The 23,742-nt window shown below is 41.8% G+C and overlaps 1 protein-coding gene across 2 annotated transcripts in view; it reads right to left on the bottom strand.

Moving 5' to 3' along the window:
• Window positions 1–11,602: 11,602 nt before the first annotated feature.
• CREG2 (cellular repressor of E1A stimulated genes 2) overlaps window positions 11,603–23,742 on the bottom strand; it is a 65,752-nt gene continuing 53,612 nt past the window's right edge. The window contains exons 4-5 of one of the 2 annotated variants that reach the window (XM_085018655.1): window positions 23,094–23,245; window positions 11,603–15,326 (exon numbers count right to left, since the gene is read on the bottom strand). In XM_085018655.1, coding sequence (XP_084874781.1) covers window positions 23,098–23,245 — 148 coding nt within the window. In that variant the 3' untranslated portion in view covers window positions 11,603–15,326; window positions 23,094–23,097. Of the gene's footprint in view, window positions 15,327–18,231; window positions 23,246–23,742 lie in introns of those variants that run through there. The other variant, XM_003124874.5, reaches the window with a different exon arrangement.

Here is a 23,742-nt window from a genome sequence, read left to right as displayed (position 1 = left end):
GCGGCTTGGAACCTGAGTTGCTGTGGTTGTGGTGCGGGCCAGAGGCTACAATTCTAATTCGATCCCTAGCCTGGGAACCTCCATATGTCACAGGTGTGGCCCTAAAAAATAGCAATAAATAAATAAATAAAAATCTTTGAAGGTCATCTCCTTTAATTGAATTGAGCAAGATCCAATTCATTCATGTTACCTGAGTTTTGTTTTTAACTGTATCCTATTCTTCACATTTCACTAATTTTTCATGGGAGCTAATTTGTCATGAATATGTACTGTATTAGTTTCTTATGGTTGCTGTAGCAAATTATCACAAATTTGCTAGCTTAAAATCTCACATTAAAAAAAAAAAGACAACCCACAGAATGGTAGAAAATCTTTGCAAATGATGCAACAGACAAGAGCCTAATCTCCCAAATATACAAACAGCTCATGCAACTCAACAACAAAAAAACAACCTAATCAAAAAAAATGGACAGAAGAATTAAATAGACATTTCTCCAAAGAAGACATACAGATGGCTAGTAGGCACATGAAAAAATGTTCTACATTATTAATTATTAGAGAAATGCAAATCACAACTAAAATGAGGTACCATCTCATACCAGTCAGAATGGCCATCATTAGCAAGTCTACAAATAACAAATGCTGGAGAGGGTGTGTAGAAAAGGGAATCCTCCTTCACTGTTGGTGGGAATATAAATTGGTACAGCCACTATGAGAAAAGTATAGAGGTTCCTCAAAATACTAAAAATCGAACTACCATATAATTCAGGAATCCCACTCATGGGCATATATTCGGACAAAACTTTCTTTCAAAAAGATACATGTACCCCTATGTTCATAGCAGCACTATTCACAATAGCCAAGACATGGAAACAACCTAAATGTCCATGGACAGACGAATGGATTAAGAAGATGTGGTACGTATATACAATGGAATATTAGCCATAAAAAGAACAAAAATAATGCCATTTGCAGCAACATGGAGGCAACTAGAGACTCTCATACTGAGTGAAGTAAGTCAGAAAGAGAAAGACAAACATCACATGGTATCGCTTATATGTGGAATCTAAAATACATCACAGATGAACCTATCTACAGAACAGAAACAGATCATAGGCATGGAGAGCAGAGGTGTTGTTGCCAGGGGGTAGGGGGCAGAAAGTGGGATGGACTGGGAGTTTGGGGTTAGCAGATGCAAACTGTTACCTTTAGAATGGATAAACGATGGGGTTCTATTGTACAGTGCAGGGAACTATGTCTGGTCTCTTGGGGTAGAACATAATGGAAGATAGTATGAGAAAAAGAATGTATATATGTGTGTGACTGAGTCACTATGCTGTGCAGCAGAAACTGACATAACACTGTAAATCAATTATACTCTAAAAAATAATTAGTGCAAAGATGAATTGTAGATTGGTAAGAATAAAAAGTAAGTAAAGTCTCTTAACCAGTTCAACTTCTTCTTTTAATCGCAAATACTGGATTGCCTTGTTAAGTTATAGAAAAAAAAAAAACACATATTGTTGTCTTGAAACTCTAGAGGTTAAGATCGACATAGTTCTCAAAAATCAAGGTGTCCTTACAGCTACATTCCTTTGTAGAGGCTTTAGGAGAAAATCCATTTTCTTGCCTTTTCCAGATTCTAGAAACTGCCTACATTCCTTGGCTCATGACCCTTTCCATCTTCAAAGTTGGTATTTCTGGAGTTCCCACTGTGGCTCAGAAGTAACGCACCCAACTAGTATCCATGAGAACTCTATTCAACCCCTGGCCTCAGTCAGTGGGTTAAAGATCCAGCATTGCCTGAGCTGTGGTGTAGATTGTAGACTTGGCTCGGATCTGTTGTTGCTGTGGCTGTGGTGTAGGCCGGCAGCTGTAGATCTGAGTATTTGGCCCCTAGCCTGGGATCTTCCATATGCTGAGGATGCAGCCCTAAAAAGACAAAAAAAAAAAAAAAAAAAAAAGCTAGTATTTCTCACATTGCATCGCTCAGACTCTGATTCCACTGCCTCCTTCCTTTCCTTACAAAATCCTTTGTGATTACATTAGGGTCTCCAAATACTTCAGAAAATCTCACCCCAAGATCCTTGACTTAGTCATAAAATCCCTTTGGCTATATAGGGTAACCCAGTCACAGGTTTTGGAAATTAGGATGTGGAAATCATTGGGGGTCACTGGTCTGCCTACCACATGTACCAAGAGGGATAAATCATAAAAACATAGTGTTGCTAAAGGACACTGACAATATGATTCCAATTATGTAAATTTTAAAAACATATCAAGCTTCATTCAGTAAGTATGAAAATAGGTGTGGGTTGATACACTTGCCATCTGCTGGATAGTAGTGACCATGGAAAAGGAAGAAAGAAGGGAGAGGAAAGGTTGGGTAATATCAGTTATTTCTTTAAAATGAAGAGATTTGAAGTAAAAATGTTAACATTTAAAAAATCTAGGTGGCTGTTACAGGAATGGGTGCCTGTTATATTCTCTTCATGTTGTAATACTTTATAATCAACAATTACAAAAATTGGGAGTTCCCATCATGGCTCAGTGGTTAACAAATCCGACTAGGAACCATGAGGTTGCGGGTTCAATCCCTGGCCTTGCTCAGTGGGTTAAGGATCCGGTGTTGCCATGAGCTGTGGTGTAAGTTGTAGATGTGGTTCGGATCCCTTGTTGCTGTGGCTCTGGCATAGGCCGGCAGCTACAGCTCCAATCGGACCCCTAGCCTGGGAACCTCCACATGCTGCGGGAGCAGCCCAAGAAAAGGCAAAAAGACAAAAAAAAAAAAAAATTGAGTATTCAGTGTTGGATAACTTGAAATAACTCCAATTTGATTTTATTGTCATAAAGGAGCTACTTTACCATAACTATTCAAAGCACACTAGAAAATTAATGAGAATTTTTTTCATTTTTATGACATTTATTATATACCAAGCTTCTCCACACAATATATGGGTTTCTAGTTAGAACTAACATATTCTAGCATTCAAATTGACATTTTAATTCAAAGAGTTGATCTTTCATGATTCAAGAGACTAAGTATCTAGTTAGTTGTAGTATATGAGTATTAACTTGATAACTGAAAGGAAGGACAGGAAGAAATCAACAAAGACCTATCCATTAAAGAAGTTCACCAATTACTGGGGAAATTAACTCAGAAATAGCAACTCTGAGACATTGCTTTTTCAATGGAAAAGATAAAATCCTAAAAGCCCTCAGGCAAAAATCAAATAAATTACAAAGGCAGAAGAATTAGTATGGCATCAACATTTTCAGAACCTACATGCCAAGAAAACAATAATGGGCATCATTAAAAAGAAAAAAAGCTAATGAAAGAACATAGTGATCCAAGGACTTTATACCTAGCCAAACTGTCCTTCAAATAGCAAGACTAAAAAAAAGAAAAGTTTTCAGCACAAAATAACACAGGGAAATCTGCATCCATCAACCCTTTTTGAGGATAAGTATTGTCTAATCAGATGATCCCTGAGAAAAACTTCAGCAAACAGACTGATGGTGAGTATTTTAAAGTAAGAAATATAGGCGTTCCTGTTGTGGCTCAGCAGGTTAAGAAGATGACTACTATCCATGAGGATGTGGGTTTGATCCCTGGCCTCACTCAGTAGGTTAAGGATCTGGCTGAGTGAGCTGTGGTGTAGGTTATAGACATGGCTCAGATCCCGTTGCTGTGGCTGTGGTATAGGCTGGCACCTGCAGCTCCAATTCAACCCCTAGCCTGAGAACTTCCATATGCCACAGGCATGGCCCTAAATATATTATAGAATGTACATCTAAATTAAAACAAAATGGGGACAAAGGTAGAGGACAAGTGTACAAATGTCATGTGTTATGACGAAATGGAAGTTAGGCAACTAAAATATGGGAGGAGGGAATGCAAAAGAGGAAAATGGAACAGGCACCTTGGTTAGTGTAGACAATAGGTGTGCTTTAAAGGATACTGATTTTTTAAAATGAACCAGATAGTAAAAGTAAGAAAATAGGGAAGCAAGAGTATTAAAAAAACTAATAGTGACTTCTGCTTCTAGCTTGATGGATAGCAGGTACTGGATTTATTCTCCCACTTGAAATGACTAAAAGACAAAATAGGTGAAACAATGGTTTTCGGACATTGCCCATCAGATAATTAGGGAGAATGATTCCTGAGAAAGGGGAAATGCACAAGTTGGGGCCTGTGATTTACAGGTGATTGTTTAGAGAGAGTTTCCAGGTTATAGAGCAAGGAAGAGGGACCCAGGTAGAGCCCAGTGGTTTCCCTGTATTGAGGAGATGGGACTGGGAGTCCCAAAAGCTGAGATGGCTTGAGTTTGCAAAGCAAAGTACCAGGGAGAAAAGAGCTGTGCATGTGTGTGTATGCACATACACACAGCTCTGGAGATGTGCAAAGGGTCTTCTGTGGTCTTCAGCTAAGTACAGATCAGTGCATATATATGATGAAACTATTCAAGACTGCAAAAATCATTTGAAAGGATTAAGGGAATAATCTTGAGGAACTGCAGGGCTAGGAATTGTTCCTGAGCCCAGCAGCCAGAGTGTAAAGCCTGATAATTCATGGCACACTGAACAGAGTACTCAGGAGGTTACTGTTTCAGTAATGAAGTAATGTTTTTTAATATTTTAAAGTATAATTGATTTACACTGTTCCTTCCATTTCTGCTGTATGGCAAAGTGACCCAGCCACCCATATGCACACATTCTTTTTTTTTTTCTTTTCATTTTCCATCACGTTCTAACCCAAGAGACTGGACACTGTTCTCTGTGCTGTACAGCAGGACCCCATAACCCATCCATTCTAAACATAACAGTTTGCATCTACCTACCCCAGAATCCCCATCTTTTCCCCTCTCTCGCTGCTCTCCATGTCCATGATTTCTTCTGCTTTGTAATAGATCATTTGTGCCATATTTTAGACTGCTCATGTAAGTGGTATCATATTGTGTTTGTCTTTCTCTTTCTGACTTACTTCACTTAGTATGAGGACCCCTAATTCCATCGATGTTGTTGCAAATGGCATTATTTTGTCCTTTTTATGACTGAGTAGTATTCCATTGTATATACATACCACATCTTCTTTTTTTATTTTTTTCCACTGTACAGCATGGGGACCAAGTTACACATACATGTATACATTCTTTTTCCTCCCATTGTTCTGTTGCGATGTAAGTATCTAGACATAGTTTTCTTTTTTCTTTTTTTAAAATTTTTTGCCTTTTTGCCATTTCTAGGGCTGCTCCCATGGCATATGGAGATTCCCAGGCTAGGGGTCTAATTGGAGCTGTAGCCACAGGCCTACACCAGAGCCACAGCAATGCGGGATCCAAGCCACATCTGCAACCTATACCACAGCTCATGGCAACACCGGATCCTTAACCCACTGAGCAAGGCCAGGGATCAAACCTGCAACCTCATGGTTCCTAGTCAGATTCGTTAACCACTGTGCCACAAAGGGAACCCCTGGACATAGTTTTTAATGCTACACAGCAGGATCTCATTGTAAATTCATTCTCAGAGCAATAGTTTGCACCTGATAACCCCAAGCTCCCAATCCCTCCTACTCCCTCCCTCTCCCCTCGGGCAGCCACAAGTCTATTCTTCAAGTCCCTGATTTTCTTTTCTGTGGAAATGTTCATTTGTGCTGTATATTAGATTCCAGTTATGTGATGTCATATGGTATTTGTCTTTCTCTTTCTGACTTACTTCTCTCAGAATGAGAGTCTCTAGTTCCATCCATGTTGTTGCAAATGGCATTATTTTGTCCTTTTTTATGACTGAGTAGTATTCCATCGTGTATACATACCACATCTTCTTAATCCATTCATCTGTCGATGGACCTTTAGGTTGTTTTCATGTCTTGGCTATTGTGAATAGTGCTTCTATGAACATAGGGGTGCATGTATCTTTTTGAATGAAACTTTTTTCCAGATACATGCTTAGGAGTGGGATTCCTGGGTCATATGGTATTTCTACATTTAGTTTTCTGAGGTACTGACATACTGTTTTCCATAGTGGCTGTACCAGTTTATAGTCCCACCAACAGTGAAGGAGGTTTCCCTTTTCTACACATCCTCTCCAGCATTTGTTGTTTGTTGACTTGTTAATGATGGCCACTCTACCTGGTGTGATGTGGTACCTCAATGAAGTAATATTAACTGTAGACTAAAGGTTGTTCTACCTAATCAACCTTAAAAAAAATTTGAAAGAATGAAAGTTTCTAAATAATTTAACTTCAACGCAGAACAAAGTTCATTGTATGGAAATACAAAAATATCTAGCATTGAACAAGATAAAATATTCTGTCAATCATTTCCACAGAATTTACGTTGAATTCTGTCCTTCAATCAAAAATTGCAAAGCATGCAATGGAGCCAGAAAATATGATCCACAATGAGGAGAAAAATGAATTAATAGAAACAAACTCAGAAATGACAAGCTAGAATTAGTAGACAAAGCAAACAGTTAATATAACTCTGTTTAATATGTTCAAGAAGGAAAAGACTGAATCTGTTAGGTAGAGAAAAGATATAAAAAAGACATAAATGGAAACTCTAGGAGTTTCCATTGTGATTCAGTGGTAACAAACCTGACTAGTATCTATAAGGACACGAGTTCAATTCCTGGCCTCGCTCAGTGGTTTGAGGATCCGGCGTTTAAGTGAGCTGTGGTGTAGATTACATACCCCTAGCCTGGGAACTTCCATATGCCATGAATGTGGCCCTCAAAAGACAAAAAAGAAAAATTGGAAACTCTAAATATACACAGTACACTGGATGAGATTAACAGCCAATCAGACACTGCAGAAGAAAGAAGGCATACATTCAAAGGTGACCACCAGAACAAAAACATCAATCTTCCCAAATACCAAATATATTTAAATTTAAAAAAGTAAAGAATGAACATCTTGTGGGGAAGCAGCACAGCAAATAAAATGTCCACCATTATAAAAAGTCACAACAGAGTTGAGACCAAACATATCAGTGTCATTAAGAAATATGAGGGGGCTTAACTCACCAAAAAAATAAGACTCTGACTTTGAGTAACAGAACTAGATCTTAAATAATAATTCAGTTTCCCTGGTGCACATAAGAAATATACTCATATATATTTTTAGTTTTTCTAAAAATAAAAGATTGGTGAAGGAGTTCCCGTCGTGGCGCAGTGGTTAACGAATCTGACTAGGAGCCATGAGGTTGCGGGTTCGGTCCCTGACCTTGCTCAGTGGGTTAACGATCCGGCGTTGCCGTGAGCTGTGGTGTAGGTTGCAGACGTGGCTCGGATCCCGCGTTGCTGTGGCTCTGGTGTAGGCCGGTGGCTACAGCTCCGATTCAACCCCTAGCCTGGGAACCTCCATATGCCGCGGGAGCGGCCCAAGAAATAGCAACAACAACAACAACAACAAAAAAAGACAAAAGACAAAAAAAAAAAAAAAAAAAAAAAGATTGGTGAAGGTGAATCAGACAAATGGAAAAAATGAAAGAGAGAAATATAGAAAAGGTCAAGACTGAGCTTTTTTTTTTTACTTACTTATTTTGTGTTAACAGAAATTTTTTTTCTCTTTAGGGCCACACCGTGGCATATGGAAGCTCCCAGGCTAGAGGTCGAACTGGAGCTACAGCTGCCGGCCTACACCATAGCCACAGCAGTGCAGGATCCAAGCCGCATCTTCAACCTACACCACATCTCATGGGGGCAATGCCAGATCTTTAACCCACTGAGGGAGGCCAAGAATGGAATCTGTGTCCTCATGGACGCTAGTTGGGCTTGTTACCGCTGAGCCACGATGGGAACTTCCATGTGTTAGCAGAATTTTTAACTTTTCAAGCTGACCCATGGACATAGGAAGTTGCTCTAGATTTATACATGGATACTGCCTTTGCCAATTGCTGATAAACTGTAGCAATTGAAGCTATGACTTAAAGGATGGTTATGCTGTGCCTGGCAGAGTGCTGAGAGGGTTTTACATGCACATCTCACTTAGTCTTCAAAACCACCTTACTGTACCGATGGATTATTATTCCGTTTACTATTGAGAAAATGTAGGTTCAGAGAGCTTAGGTCATCCAAGGTCACACATTAGTAAGCAGCATAGCCTGTGGTCAGCTTCTCATCCAGGTTCATGATCCTGGCCTCAGGCAGTACATACTTCACACTGCCTTGTGTTTTCTAAAGTCCTGATGAGGTTTGAAAAATATTGACAGATTCCTAGAATGCATGCTAAATTTTATCTCAAATGCAAAAATATGCCAGTTGAGAGTTCCCGCTATGGCGCAATGGGTTAAGAATCTGATTGCAGTGGCCCAGGTCACTGTAGAAGGACAGGTTCAATCCCCAGCACAGTGTAGTGGGTTAAAGGGTCTGGCATGCTACTGCCGTGCATCAAATCCAATCTTTGGCCCAGAAACTTCCATACGCCATGGATGCAGCCATTAAAAAAAAAAGTTACATATATATATATTATTATACATAAAATATATGTATATATATTAGTTGGAATAAATACCATTCCTCTTAGAAAAGACTTTAAAGGTCTTTTCTCTTTACCTTTCCTTTTTTTTTTTTTTTTTTTTTTGGCTGCACCTGCAGCATGCAAAAGTTCCCAGGCCAGGGATAGAACCTGAGCCATAGCAGTGACAATGCCAAATCCTTAAATGGCTAGGCTACCAGGGAACTCCTACCTTTTCTATTTTTTTGTGTGTGTGTCTTTTTAGGGCTGCACCCACAGCATATGGAAATTCCAGGCTAGGGGTCAAATGAGAGCTACAGTTGCCAGCCTACACCACAGCCATAGCCACAGCAATGCCAGATCTGAGCCGTGTCTGCAACCTACACCACAGCTCATGGTAATGCCAGATCCTTAACCCACTGAACAAGGCCAGGGATCAAACTTATATCCTCAGGGATACTAGCTGAGGCACGATGGGAACTCCCCTACCTTTTCTATTTTTAATAAGGAAAACCTATCAAAAGAAAGGGGCTAATTTATATTACAAGCCATTGCAACAGAGGTTGCTGTATAAAGCAAAAGGTTATTCCAGGATCCTGAACAAATGACACCATTACTACACACACACACACACACACACACACACACACACACACACATGCACGCACACACACACGGTGTGTGTATATCTATATCTATACTTCTATATATATATCTCTCCCACTTAGTTTTTCTTTGGGAAGAATGATAATGAGAAGTTAATTGATATGTTTCCCTAAAATAATTTGACATTACAGACTTACTCTACTTGTGAGTTGAACAATGTCCATGGGTTAGAGATCCCAACACAAATTGTATTTGTATTCTACACCTAAGGAGCATGAATAAATAGATGCACTAAAACATACATAGCAACAAGGACAAGAGCAGGTAAAGCTTTCACAAGGTTGCATTCACAGTAACTTAGTATTTCCATTCACATAGGAACAGTATTGACTTTTATTTTCATCAGGATTGAAATTCCCTAAAATTTCTAGCAACATGCCTAAGAATTCCTGGCCTCAGAAACTATGAGAGGTAATAAACATTGTGTTAAGTTGCTATGTTTTGGGGACTTTTGTTACACAGAAATAGATCACTAAAACCCCGAGATATCACAAGTAGTGGGAGTTTGTGCTACAGCGCAGCAAAAATTAATCCAACTATGAGGACACGGGTTCAATCCCTGGCCTTGCTCAGTGGGTTAAGGAGCTGGCATTGGCATGAGCTGTGCTGTAGGTTGCAGATGCCGCTCGGATCTGGTGTCACTGTGGCTGTGGTGCAGGCCAGCGGCTACAGCTCTACTTCGACCCTAGCCTGGGAACTTTCATATGCCACAGGTGCAGCCCTAAAAAGAAAAAAAAAAAATCTCAATTAGCTAAGCAGACTATACAGAAATTGTTGGTCACCCTGGCAGGACGTTGCCCCACTTACTGAGTTGTTCTGATAAAATCAATAGATGACAAATTGTTGGTGATGGAATGTCTCATGGCTTAGAGGACAGTGCCTTGACACATAGCCTGGCAACAATATGAAGCATTTCCTTATCACCCTCTCCTAGGGAGAGAGCCACTAAATCTGGTGATGGGGGAAAGTGAGCTGCACTATCTGCTGGGGAATAAAGATAATCTGGTCTGTCTGTCTCTGAATTCAGAGGAATAACCCTTTCTGATCCACCGTATCCTTTTGATCTGTTTGTATGCTCATGAAACAACTCTGAATAACAATTCAGCCTGCCCGGTGGCTGGAAAGGAGGGTGGGGAGCCCTGACGGTGCAGGGAAATGTTTGGGTCTGCAGGGGCCATCCCAGCTCACTCAGCCAAGGCAATGAGGACAAACCCCAAGTCCAACAAGGTCAGGTGCTGGCTCCCGGAAAGGGAGACTGTCGTCCAGTAGAGCCCAGGCATTTCACCGAAGAAAGAAAGAGATAAGGTTATGATGTGATTTAGTGGCAGGGAGTTTAGGCAAAATTCAAATGAAGCAATGTTTGGATAGGCTCTGGGCAAAGAGGAGTCAGCTTTGGGTCTAAGCTGCAAAGTGGACTCAGGGCCCTGTTTCTTGGAAATAACGAGTTAAGGCATTGCTATCACTGTCTCTTCTAGAAAACCCTTTGGAACCCGCATCTGGGTTGGAAACCCAGGCTGTTTCTCTATGTGGAAGACATAGGTCTTCTAGGCAAGACTTCCCATCGTGGCTCGGTGGAGGCAAATCTGACTAGCATCCATGAGGGTGTAGGTTCAATCCCTGGCGTTGCTCAGTGGGTTAAGGACCTGATGTTGCCGTGAGTTGTGTAGGTGGCAGATGTGGCTTGGACCTGGTGTTGCCGTGGCTGTGGTATAGGCCAGAAGCTATAGCTCCGATTCAATCTCTAGCCTAGCAACCTCCATATGCCATGGGTGCGGCCCTAAAAAAAAAAAAAATCTTCCAGGAAGATGTCCTAGGCTAGTGGTCGAATTGGAGCTGCAGCTGCCAGCCTACACCACAGCCACAGCAATGCCAGGTCCAAGCCACATCTGTGACCTACACCACAGCTCATGGCAATGCCAGATCCTTAACCCGCTGAATGAGGCCAGGGATTGAACCCGCATCCTCATGGATACTACTGGGGTTTGTAACCTGCTGAGCCATCATGGAACTCCATAGCTTTTTGATCTAAGAGAAGACATTTTACTTTTAAATTAAATTTAGTTTTTTTGGGGGAGGGGGCATACAAATATTTCCATGCCAGGGTTCGAACCCAAGCCATGGCAGTGACAATGCCAGGTCTTTAACCAACAGGCTACCAGGGAACTCCAAGAGGAGCTATTTTAAGCCTAAACCATTTTGTAAGCTAAGCTTGGCCACATGCTTGCCCTTGAACAGTTCTCGGTAATAAAAATATTAAGGGAATAAAGGAACTAATGACTGTTATCAGGCAAGAGAAATAACAAGAGCAAAGATAAATAAATCAGTTCTAAAGACTCCCAGTTCTGTTTCAATGTTAAAGATTAGCCTGAAATTCCTTCTTGAGCTGTTGGCAGAATTGAACCTCCCCTGGAGTGCCCAACCACTGGACCAACTGGAACCCAAGGGACTTTTCCTTTTCTTTAAAAAATGTATATATTTCTTTTTTTAAAAAAATGTTTATTATAGTTGATTTACAATGTCCTGTCAATTTCTGCTGCACAGCAAAGTGACCCAGATATATATATACACACACACATTCCTTTTCTCACATTATCTTGTTATGTTCTGCCACAAGTGATTGGATAGAGTCCCCTGTGCTGTACAGTATGGCGTCATTGCCTATCCATTCTAAATGTAATAGTTTGCATCTCCTAACCCCAAACTCTCAGTCCATCCCACTCCCTCCCCATCTCCCTTGGCCACCACAAGTCTGTTCTTCATGTCTGTGAGTCTGTTTCTGTTCTGTAGATAGCTTCATGTGTGCCATATGTATCATATAAGTGATATCATATGGTATCTGTCTTTCTCTTTTTGACGTATTTCACTTAGTATGAGAATCTCTAGTTGCATCCATGTTGCCGCAAGTGGCATTATTTTGTTCTTTTTTATGGCTGAGTAGTATTCCATTGCATATATGTACCACATCTTCTTAATCCATTCACCTGTCAATAGACATTTCAGTTGTTTCCATGTATTGGCTGTGATGAATAGTGGTGCTATGAACATAGGGGTGCATGTATCTTTTTCAATGAAAGTTTTGTGAGGGACATTTTCTGACCCTCATGACTTCAGTCAACGAAATCTTGGACTCTGTGGACCTTTGCCCCAGTTGTATGCTGAATTCTCCTCTGCTCAAGCCCTTTCATGAATATGAACGTTCCCTTAGCTTAAAACTTCCCCAATTTTGCTGTTCTGGGAGATACCGCTTTGGGGGAGATCCCACGTGTTCTTATCTGCTGCAAGAACCCTTCCTTCTCCCCATTTTTGGCTTGGTTGTGTCTATTGGTGTGACACCCACCAAGAGGCAACACCTGCCAGTTTGGGGATAATGTTACAGGTTAGATTTCAAACACCAAAATTTCTGACAGCTGCTGATTTTAGAACATGGTTTCTCACTAAGAAATCAGAGGACACTCAAAAGGGGAGGTTTTTTAAATGACATTTTACAGCTGTAGCATGACCCTGGGAGAGATACTGTTTCCAGTTAACTTTGCAGCTGGCTTTGTCTGTCTAGTGTGCCCGCCACCTACACGGCAGGGCAGAGTTTTCCTTTCTTGATAAAGTATCTGGAGAGAGAATTATTTGAGTCTTTGTTTTTTAAAAAAATCGCTGGCTATGATGTGGAACCTCATACACCATAGATGAGTACAATAAAAATAATCGCTGTGTTAAAAAAAACAAACAAGTAAATAAAAATCCCTGTTTTATTGTCTCCAGACACTTTTAGGTCAGCAACACAATCCTTACCAAACTATCTCTAAAAAGGTAGCATTCGTGTAAGATAGTGTAGCAGTTCCTTGCAGGAAACTGCCCTCAGCAGGAAGCCCTTTCCTTGTCACTTTAGCAAAGTCACCATGTTTAGCAAACTTTTAACCAGGCGCTCCCATGCTCTACAGATCTCCAGCCCAGGCACATCTTTCAAGTCTTTTAGTCACATAACACCTTGCCTAACTTGTTGGTTCTTTCTGTATATCAAAGAAGCAGAAATGAAAGATGAGTAATTAACAGTAAGTCCAGATCTCACCCCCAGCTTCTCCTTTAACAATCTTCTGACCTAACTATGTGAACAAGGGAATGTCTAGAGGAAGACGACAAGAAGCAGACAAGTCTGCCCGTGGTGGGGACTGGTGATGACACTTATCCCTAGCTCCACAATTAACTGAGATCACTTCCCCTTTTCCCTTTAAAGCTTTTGAAACCGCACAACTCAGATTGGGACTTGACCACACTGGCTGGGACTCAAGCCCAGCCAAGACTCACATGGGGGCTCAAACCCCTGGTCTTTTCATTCAAATCACACGCCTGGTCCCAGGACTTAGCGAAGTTTAAGTTCTTTGTCTCAGGGCAGAAGGAACCCAGCAAGAGGCAAAGTGATAGGTAAGAAGTAGATTTATTGAGAGAGAGACAAAGTGAAGGTCTGGAAATATGTGGTGGTGTGTTTTTATGGGCTGGGTAGTTTCATGGGCTATGAGTGGAAGGATTATTCTAACTATTTCTAGGGAGGGGTGGGGTTTCCAGGAATTGGGCTACCACTCACTTTTTACCCTTTTATGGGTGGCCTCAGAACTGTCGTGGCACCTGTGGGCATGTCCCTCAGCTGCTAATGTGTTACAATGAGTGAATAATGAGGCTCAGGATCCACTGGGAGCAGAATCTTCCACCATCTTGGACCTAGTGGGGTCCAACCAGTTTTATGGGACAATAGTTCTGTCATCCTTTTAAAAATTGTGCCCTTTCCCCTTCCCTCCTCTTTCACTGTCATGGCCAAGCAGAATCCTCAGAGGTGGCTTTTTGGGGACGCTGAGCCTACCATCTCCCCAGATTGCCTGCATTCTGAGTGAAGACAACTTGCCTTTCTATTAACATTTGTGAATCTGATTTTGTAAGCAGTGAGCAGAGGGCCCTGATTGGACAATAGGTCCAGAGCATGGTTTTATTAAAATATTATATGATGACCTGGGAAATGCGAGACATAGTCAGGATAGAACAAATGCTTTTTTCCTCCACGAGAAATTAAGCGATCACTGCCACAAGCATTTCTGTTATGTTGAAAGTCATGCTAGTCGGCATCAAACAGCCAGATACTTCAAGAAAGGAGGAGCTAAATGAAGGAACTTAGCAGCTGGAGGTGTTGGAAGGGCTGTGAGTATCAAAGACCCAAGAGGCAGTGGGGGGTCAGGAAGGTGGGTCTGGGGGTGGGGACTGTGGCAAAAGCTCCCACTGCCTGGCTGGAGTCCACATTTGAGTTATATATATATTTTTTGGAAACATTACTGAATCCAAACAAAAATTCGATGCTGAGAAAGACGTAAAGAAGCCTGTTTGGTGGTGGTCCAGAGCATGCCTCTGGAAGTCTGGGTGCCACTGCCAACCTAAAAGCGGCTCCTCGTTATTTTCTCCAGCAAAAGATATGGAGGGAGGACTTACTAGGGATCAGGAGACAATTGCCTTTTGGGGTCTGCAACCCTTGCAAGTCAAGTGCAAGTCCCTGCTTGGCAACGAAGGAGAACTCTTTTATAGCTGGGAAGAGGAAGTCGAAATGCATATAATAAACATGTAGCCCCAGTCATTCCATTGGCTGAGTTGTTTCGCCACAAAAGAAGAACCTTTCTTCTTCCTCTTGGGTGTTTTCTTCCCACAGCGTGAGAGCGCCCCCTTCTGGTCTCCTGATTCCATTTAATTGCAGTTTAATTGCAGTTTCATTAATTTTTTATAGCTGGGAGACTCTGGTCAGGTTATCACACTTGGCAATTAGAATTCTCCTACCTCCCAGGGTTGGTGCCAGGGCTAAATAAGGTACAGTTTGTGAAGAGCTAACACAGGGCACTTAGTTAATTCTCCACTGATTTACAGTCCTTGCGTCAGCTGGAAGCTGGTCCTGTCTGAGCCCGAGGCCACGCCAGGGATGGCCATTCACCAGGGGTCAAGGACAGAGGACAGAGAAGGAAAACTACACAGATCTGACCCAGCTCTCCTCCAACCCCGTCAAGCATTGAGAAGAGGGAGAGGAGGCTGAGTTTAGACGGTCCTGGGTTTAGCACCCACTGGGCTTCCTACCTGGTCCTGTATCCCAGGAATGCTGGTCTGAGAGCTGCTGGACTGCTGTGGTCCCACGTGGAAAACTGAAGCCTTTTCTTCCTTGCAGAGCGGACGTTAAAAACTAAATGAGATTTTTTTTCAAAAAAAGTATGTAAAATACCTAGCTCATAGGACGAGTTCAATTACAGTAACTGCTGTAATTAAATTATAAATAACTAAAATATAAATACTTTAAAATAATTAAAATATCACTATTAAAATATAAAGTATTTTTGTGTTTGTCTTGCCATTATGTCCGGTAAAACATTGTATTTTCAAAGGAGAGAGCGCAGTGTGTGTGTGTGCGAGGACCAAGGATACGTCGCTGACCACGACTGGTGGCTCCGGGCTGCATTTTCATCCTGGCCTGGCATCCTATCCAGGCTGGACCCTGGGTTCTTTCTCGCCTCTATTCTGGTCCGAATAAGGTGAAGGTCCCAGGCATAGCCACCAGGTGGCGCCAAGGTCCTTTGCTGCGGTTGCTGTGACGAATTGCCAGGATTGGCAGTTTGGTCAGAAGTTCTGGGAGGGTCAGTGGCTCATCTGGAAGTGGGCAGGAGTATGGAAGACCTCAGTGAGGGGCAAACAGGCTAGAGAGGAGAGTCACAGACCAAGGAGGATCAAAAGAACACCTACCATGAGCCACAAACCTGCCGAGTGTGAAATCAACTCCCTCAAGTAGCTCACAGCCTTGCTGAGGCGACCCATGGGCACATGACCAACATACACGTGAAACTAGTGAGACGTATTGCTACCATTTCTTTAGCCCTGGAGGTGTGTTAGTCTCTGTATTATAATTACCCCCATTTTACACAGGAGGAAACAGATGCAGATGAGGCACTAATTTCCCAAATTAACAAAGCTGAGAAACAATGGATTTGTGCTTCGCCAGTCTGTTTGAAAGGCTGTGTTAAGAGTTTTACACACCATTACTCCTCCAGTAAAACAAGGCCAAACCAAACAGCTCTGCTCCTTTAAAACTCATGACTTTCGGTTGACCTCAGCGAGAGCTGATGGCCACGATGGCAGGACACTCCCCAAGACCCTCCCGCTGCCCCCCCACCTCCCCTCGTCCTCCTGCCCCCTCCTCACTCTCCATGGCATCTGACGCACCCCACACACTGCCTTCTGGTGACCCACCCTCCTTGCCCACCTCCACAGCCTGGTCTTTGCCATCACCAATGCTGTGCTCTGGAGAGCACTGGTCTGCACACTTTGTTTCCAGTGATCCGGCTTTCCAGCTGGAGGTCTCAAGAACGCCCCCTGCAGGCAATCATTACTGGGTCCCCTGATGCCCAGCTTCTCTGGCATTACCCTCTCCTGCCACCCCTCCCTCAGATCCTTCCTTCCCTCCCTCCCTGGATTAGTTGCCACAATGCAATATATCAGCTACTCTTTTGTTTTTAAAACAGCTGCAGAAATGGTGGGTGACTTTATCAGGGGCAGGGATTGCCATGTGGTTCCAACAGCAAACAGTGGGGGTGCTGAGGATAGTGGCTGACTTGATGGAGCAGAATCTCCCAGACGTCAGTGGACAACCTGGCTTCAAAACCAGGTTAGTTATTATTTGGGAAACATAAGCCTCCTGAGGGATGGGCCATGTTCTCTGCTGTGATCTCAGCATGGTGTCGGTCAAGTGAGACAGATGATGGCAGAGGAGCTGCTTAGGGCTCTGGAGCAGGAGAGAGGGCGTGGGGTGTGTGTGTGTGAGGGTGCCTGAATGTCCAAAGTGCAGCTTCTGGCTCTGGAGATGAGCCGTTCAGACCTGGGCGTGGGAAGGAGTGGAGGTAGGGTGGCCAGTCCACCCTGGTTTGCCCTGGAATTTTTTTTCTTTGTTTTTTTAGGGTCGGGACTGTGGCATATGGAGGTTCCCAGGCTAGGGGGTGAATTGGAGCTACAGCTGCCGGCCTGCACCACAGCCACAGTAACGCAGGATCTGAGCTGTGTCTGTGACCTACACCACAGCTCAAGGCAATGCCGGATCCTCAACCCACTGAGAGAGGCCAGGGATCGAACCCGAAACCTCATGGTTCCTAGTCGGATTTGTTTCCACTGCCCCACGACGGGAACACCTGCCCTGGAATTCCTGATGCCACCACCGAGAGTCCTGTATCCAAAGATGCCTCAGTCCTTCATCTGAGCCAGTGGGTCACTCTCTGTCTTGTCTCTAAGACAAGATGATCTCTGAGAAGCCGGAATGTTGGTGGATGGTCTGTCGAAACTTTAGGGTTGGTCACTCTCATGCCATCTTTTGCCACAGTCTTAGGTGGACCCCGAGGCATGTTTTCTCATCAGCAAAAAGGAGTTTTTTGGTAGCTCTGAACTCTAGGAATAACAACCATGCTAAGAATGGCAAATGCTTCCAAGAGTGGAAACACCGAAGTGTGGACACAGCAGCATTTTCCAGGCTGCAAATGAAGTGCATTGTACTCGGGCCCTTAAAAAAAAAACCGTGTTGGGGTTCCCGTTGTGGCTCAGCAGGTTGAGAACCCAACTAGTATGCATAAGGAGGCAGGTTCAATCCGTGGCTGCACTCAGTGGGTTAACGATCTGGTGTTGCCGTGAGCTGTGGGGTAGGCCAGCAGCTGCAGCTCTGATTCGACTCCTAGCCCAGGAACTTCCATGGGCCGTGGGTATGGCCCTAAAGAGAAAAAAAGATCATGTCAATGAAAGTCACTCAGCTGCTTCTTTGCTTTCTTTTGGAAATTTAACTGCCAATTTATTGTAATAGCATCTATTTTCTTAGAAATCTAATAATGCCAACTTCTAACAGTACATGAGAGGACTGTGTATAAATATTATAAATTTATTTAATCAAGCATAGAGATCATATCTGGAATGAAATAGTCTTTGGTTAAATAGACTATCTAGTTTTGAAAATAGATTTTACACCCCACATGCAGCACACAGAACAAACCATGACCTCACGACAATTCAAATTTTCTAACAATTGACTTGTTATGAGCCATCAAATAAGCATCGATCAATTATTCTAGAGAGGTTTTATTTTCAGAACAGTATTTGATGGTTAAATGATTAAAAATGAGATACAAGTTTCTGGAAAAATTATAGAAATACATCTCAACCCCAAACAATTCTTTAATAATGAGTCAATATATACACAACAGAGGGAAACATGTGACATCAGAATTACACTCTCTATGTCAACATCATGGAAAGTACAATCGTGGTAATGAAAAACATGGGGGGGGGTAGCAGGAGAGAGCTTATTCCTAGAAACAAAAGAAGAATTCTTTCCCAGGCTATTTAGAAGAGGACTTGGAGATAACAGTTCTTTGCCATAAACCTCAGTAGGGAATGGCTGTGTACAGACATGGGTACGTCTATACACCTGTAGCTTACGTATGGTGTTTATGCCAGAAACTGGAAGATATCTTCCCCTTCTGAATACCCCACACGAAATCTGTATGGTACGTTTGTTGAATTCTTATTAATTTGTATTCATTATTAAATTGAATGCATTTTGAAAGCTTTTAAAGAAATCTCTCTCTCCCACGTGTGTGTGTGTGTGTGTGTGTGTGTGTGTGTGTGTATTTTTGGCCATACCCATGATATGCAGAGGTTCATGGGCCAGGGATCATGCCCATGCCCCAGCCACAACTTGAGCCACAGCAGTGACAATGCCAGATCCCCAACCTGCTGTGCCACAAGGGAACTCCCACAAATGCGTGTATTAATAGTTCAGGAAAATAAATGTCTGTTCTGCTAGGTTTTAGCACATGGCTCAGTTCTCTATTTCATTAGGGACCAACCAGAGGGCATAAATGCCTTATTTAAGCCAACCTTAACATTCTGGTTCTATGAAACCTTTTACTCTGAGATAATTGTAGATTCTGGGAGAATTGCTGATCATTGTAGATTCACATGCAATTGTAGGAAATAAAATACAGAGATTCTGCGTGCCCTTTACACATTTCCCCCTAATGGTAACATCTTGTAAAACTCTTCAAGCAGGATTTTTACACTGATGCAGCCAAGATAGGGAACACTTCACGATAAGGATCCCTTTTATAGGTACACCCGCCTCTCTCCTTCCCCTTCCTCCTCTCCCTGGTGACCTCTAAGCTGTTCTCTATTTCTAGAATGTTGCATCTCAAAATGTCACATAAAAGAAACTATACAGTATGTAACCTTTGAGGAAGGGCTTTTTTTTGTTTAAACTGCAGCATAATTCTCTGAAGATTCTTCCAAGTTGCTGCTTGTGTCAGAAATTATTTTCATTGCTGAGTAGTATTCCACAGCATGGATGTATCAAAATGTGTTTCCTTGGCTACCCGTTAAAGGACAGCTGATCGTTTACAGATTTTGAGTATTATGAATAAAGTTACTGTGAACATTCACGTCCAAATTTTAGTGTGAATGTAAGTTTTCATCTCTCTGGGATAAACGCCAATGGTATTTTTGCCGAGTGGTATGGCAGTTGTTTCATGTTATGAGGAACTGCCAGGTGGTTCTCCAGATGGCTGTTCGATTATACTTTCCCACCAGCAATAGACTAATCCCATGCTCTGCCTCCTTGCCAACATTTGGTGTTGTTACTGTATTTTAACAATTTGGGTAGGTGCCTCATGGTTTCTACTGGGCTTTTAATTTGCAGCTCCTCCATGACTGATGATGTTGAGTATCTGTTGATTATCTGTCATTTGCATACACTCTTCAGAGCAACGTTTGTCCATGTTCTTCATGGTCATATTGAATTTCTTTTTAAAGGTTGCATTTTAAGAGTTCTCCATATATTCTAGATAGTAGTCCTTTGTTGGATATACTGTTGGTAGGTATTTCCTCCTAGGATGTAGCCTGTCTTTTCATTTTCTTCACATGGTCTTTTGCAGAACAAAAGTTTAACATTTTGATGAAGTCCAATTTCTCAAACTTTTCTTTTTATGGACTTTATGCTTTTAGTGTCAAGTCTAAGAACTCTTTGCTTAGCCCTAGATCCCAAAGAATTTCTATTTAAAAAAGTTCTATGGTTTCACAGTTTGTTTAGGGTTATGATCTCTTTTGAGTTAACTTTAATATAAGGTGTGAGACTTAGGTTGAAGGTCTTTTATTTGCCTGTGAATATCTGATTGTTCCAGCACACTTATTGAAAAGGCTACCCTCCTTCCACTGAATGACTTTTGTACAGTTATAAAAAAAATCAACTCTGCATATTTGTATGGGTCTATTTCTAGATTCTCTGTGATGTTCCATTGATCTATGTGTCTTTGCCTCTACAAATACCACACTGTCTTGGCTACTGTAGCTATATAATAAATCTTTATACTGGGTAGAGTGATATCTCTTACTTATTCTTCTTTCATAAGAATATTTTAGCTATTCCAAGGCCTATGCCTTAGAACTTTTAGAATAAGCTTGAATATGTCTGCAAAAACATCATCTGATTTTGATAGAAACTTCATTAAACCTATAGATAAATCTGGGGAAAAATCGACATTTTTACTATTTGTGTCCTCTAATCCATGAACACAGTATGTCTCTTCATTTTTTAGGTCTTTGTTTCTTTCTTTAGCATCTTTTAATTTTCAGCATATAGATCCTGCACATATTTTGTTAAGTTTATAGCAAAGTATTTTTTCCTTTGAAGTCATTGAAGATGATATTGTGTTTTTAATTTTGGTTTCCACTTTGTTCCTTGTTAATATATAGAAATGAGATTAAATTTTGTGTACTGATCTTATATCCTGAGGCCTTATTGATAGGCATGCTTTTATTACTTTCTTTCCAATCATATGTCTTTTATTTCTTTTTATTGACTTCTTGCTATTATCAGAACTTCCAGGACAGCTTTTAAATTTTAAGCAATGTAAAAATCTCTAAATTTCTAGAGATTCGCTGAAATCTACTGGCCTGAATGGGCCCATCACTCTTGAACAGGTGTCTTTTAAACACTTTTCTTGTCATCCCACCTATTCAAGATTTCATTCCCTGTAATTGGGGAAATAACTGATAACATTCATCAGTGGTTATAAATGGCAACCACACTCCAAAGCTCCTTGAAGCAGCCAAGTGAGTTTTAATAAGCTGAGTGAGACCTGATTGCAAAAGCAAAGCCAGCATTAGGAGCATTATCCTTCAGACAGGAACTTGGAGACAAAGATGCTCAAAGAATTAAGATGTGAGGTTGACTTATGGGGTACGTGGTTTCTTCTGCCAGTTTTCCCCTCTTACCTCTGAATGGGGGATGGGTAGCAATTATTTTAAACTCTGAAAATACGAAATACCCTCAAATTCACCTTATTCTTAAACATTAGAGAATATTAGTGTTAGGAATGATTTTGAACTCTGACTTTTGATAAAGAATTCTGTCCACCTCTTATTATGCTTTGAAGAATGGGCACTTAAAAATATTTTGACAACTCAAACTCTTTTCATGTCTTAATTTTTTAAACAAAAGCGTAACCATTAATAACAGTATTATTTATTTTAAAAAGGTATATTTCCTATGTATAGTGCTGTGTTTTTTGATGCTTATACAACATACCTACCCCCCCCCCCTTAAGAGGATTCAGAGCCATTTAGAAAAGGCAGAAAACTGGGTATAACCAAATCTCTTCTAGATTTCAATATAGATCTCGGACATGTGCACAGGTACAATGTAATTTCTTGCAAATAATTTGTAGAAAATTTTAAATCTGTAGTAAGAGTCAAATTTCAGAGACTTTTTTTTTTTTTTTTGGATGGAAAGCAGTGGCCAGTCATCTACAAACATCACTTTACTGATTTTGCTGATTCAATGACTACTCATGTATTTCACTAACTCTTCTGTCTTGTTCTTAAAGTTGGGAATTATCTAGATACCACTCTGTCCAGGTATAGGAAGTGCTGGGGTCACACCGTGGGATGCTGACTTAGCCTCTCTGAGCCTCACTTTTCTTGTCTGTAAGTGGCCATGAATGATATGCATCTCATTGGTCTAAGGCTTAAGTGAAATGATCATGTCAGGAGCCTGGACCACAGCTGGGCAGGAAGTATGCCTTCAATTACTGACTCCCTTCCTTCCTTTCCTATTATATGCTGCCTTTCCTTCCTTTCCAGGTTCTCCTGTTTCCCCTCTCCTCTCTCTACCCTGCAGGATGAGTATCACTCCCCTTACCTAAGAGAAGGGGTCTCTCTGTCAGAAGTGCTAGCAGAGGGGATCTGGCAGCTGGATGCCAAAGCCACCCTTCTTTTAATGTCCTGTCATGACCTGCTTACCCAGCGTAGGGCTGTGCCCCAAATCTGGTGAGTTCTCATAAGGTTCGTCATGGTACAGTGGGCAGAGGCTTCCTAAGTGACCAATACATTCTAGCAAATGGGACTCAGTAATGCACGTGTGACCCAGTGGCTACTAGAGTAACCCGTAGACAAGTAGTCCTGTACCCTCGCCCTGAACACAAGCTTATGGCTGTGTGATGAGTGTTTAGTTCCTCTGTGGTTGCAGTGAACTTAGAACCAAGATGCTGCTTTAGGCACAACAAGCACAAAAATACTCTCACAATACAAAGCAATCACAGGATACATACAAGCATTATTATTATTATTATTTTGGTCTTAAAGAATGGAACAGCAACTGTCTCAACATTTTGACACCCAAAAATGATCCCAAATAGGTGAGTCTGGATTGAACACATGTACACAGAGTCTACGTGAAGTACCTGTGTGAACTGGGCATTGGCAAATGACCCCTTCGATCTCCAGCAAGCATAGGGGTCCCAGGTGACCCACTGCTGTTCTGCTGTAAGGACTGCTATGAGCCCTCTGGCAAGGAGACAGTAGTCACTTGCTGCCTGGTAGCATCACTTAAAAGGCTCCCATTTTATGCAAACATCAAGGACTTTCTTCTTACCCCATCAGGCCTTTCTTGGAGTGGCTTTGAAATATTCCTCCTGGGAAATGTCCGCTACTCCCCCATACCATTTCTGAAGCCAGATGTGTTCTATCTTCAGCTTCATAAAGAACCATTCATATTGACGAGGCCACTTCCTCATAACTGGGTGTCTGCAGAAATAAAGACGTCATGGATAAGCAATGAGGTCCTGTGATAGAGCATAGTGCACTATATCTGATCTCTTGGGATAGACCATGATGGAAGATAGTATGAGAAAAAAAAATTGTGTGACTAGGTGGCAGAAATTAGCACAACACTGTAAATCAACTATACCTTAATTAAAAAGAGAAGTCATAGGAGTTCCCATTGTGGCGCAGTGGTTAATGAATCTAACTAGGAACCATGAGGTTGCGGGTTCGATCCCTGCCCTTGCTCAGCGGGTTAAGGATCCGGCATTGGCGTGAGCTGTGGTGTAGGTAGCAGACGCGTCTCAGATCTGGCGTTGCTGTGACTCTGGCGTAGGCTGGCAGCTACAGCTCTGATTAGACCCCTAGCCTGGGAACCTCCATATGCCACGGGAGTGGCCCTAGAAAAGGCAAAAAGACAAAAAAAAAAAAAAAAAAAAAAGAATTCATAGCAACTATACTTTAATAAAAATTAAAAAAAA

This window comes from Sus scrofa, chromosome 3, assembly GCF_054392235.1.
Source record: "Sus scrofa isolate SSC_HxYL_T2T_F1_AM1 chromosome 3, Sscrofa_HxYL_maternal_Yorkshire_Landrace_v2.0, whole genome shotgun sequence".
NCBI lineage: Eukaryota > Metazoa > Chordata > Mammalia > Artiodactyla > Suidae > Sus > Sus scrofa.
This window is presented reverse-complemented; position numbering and strand designations above follow the sequence as displayed.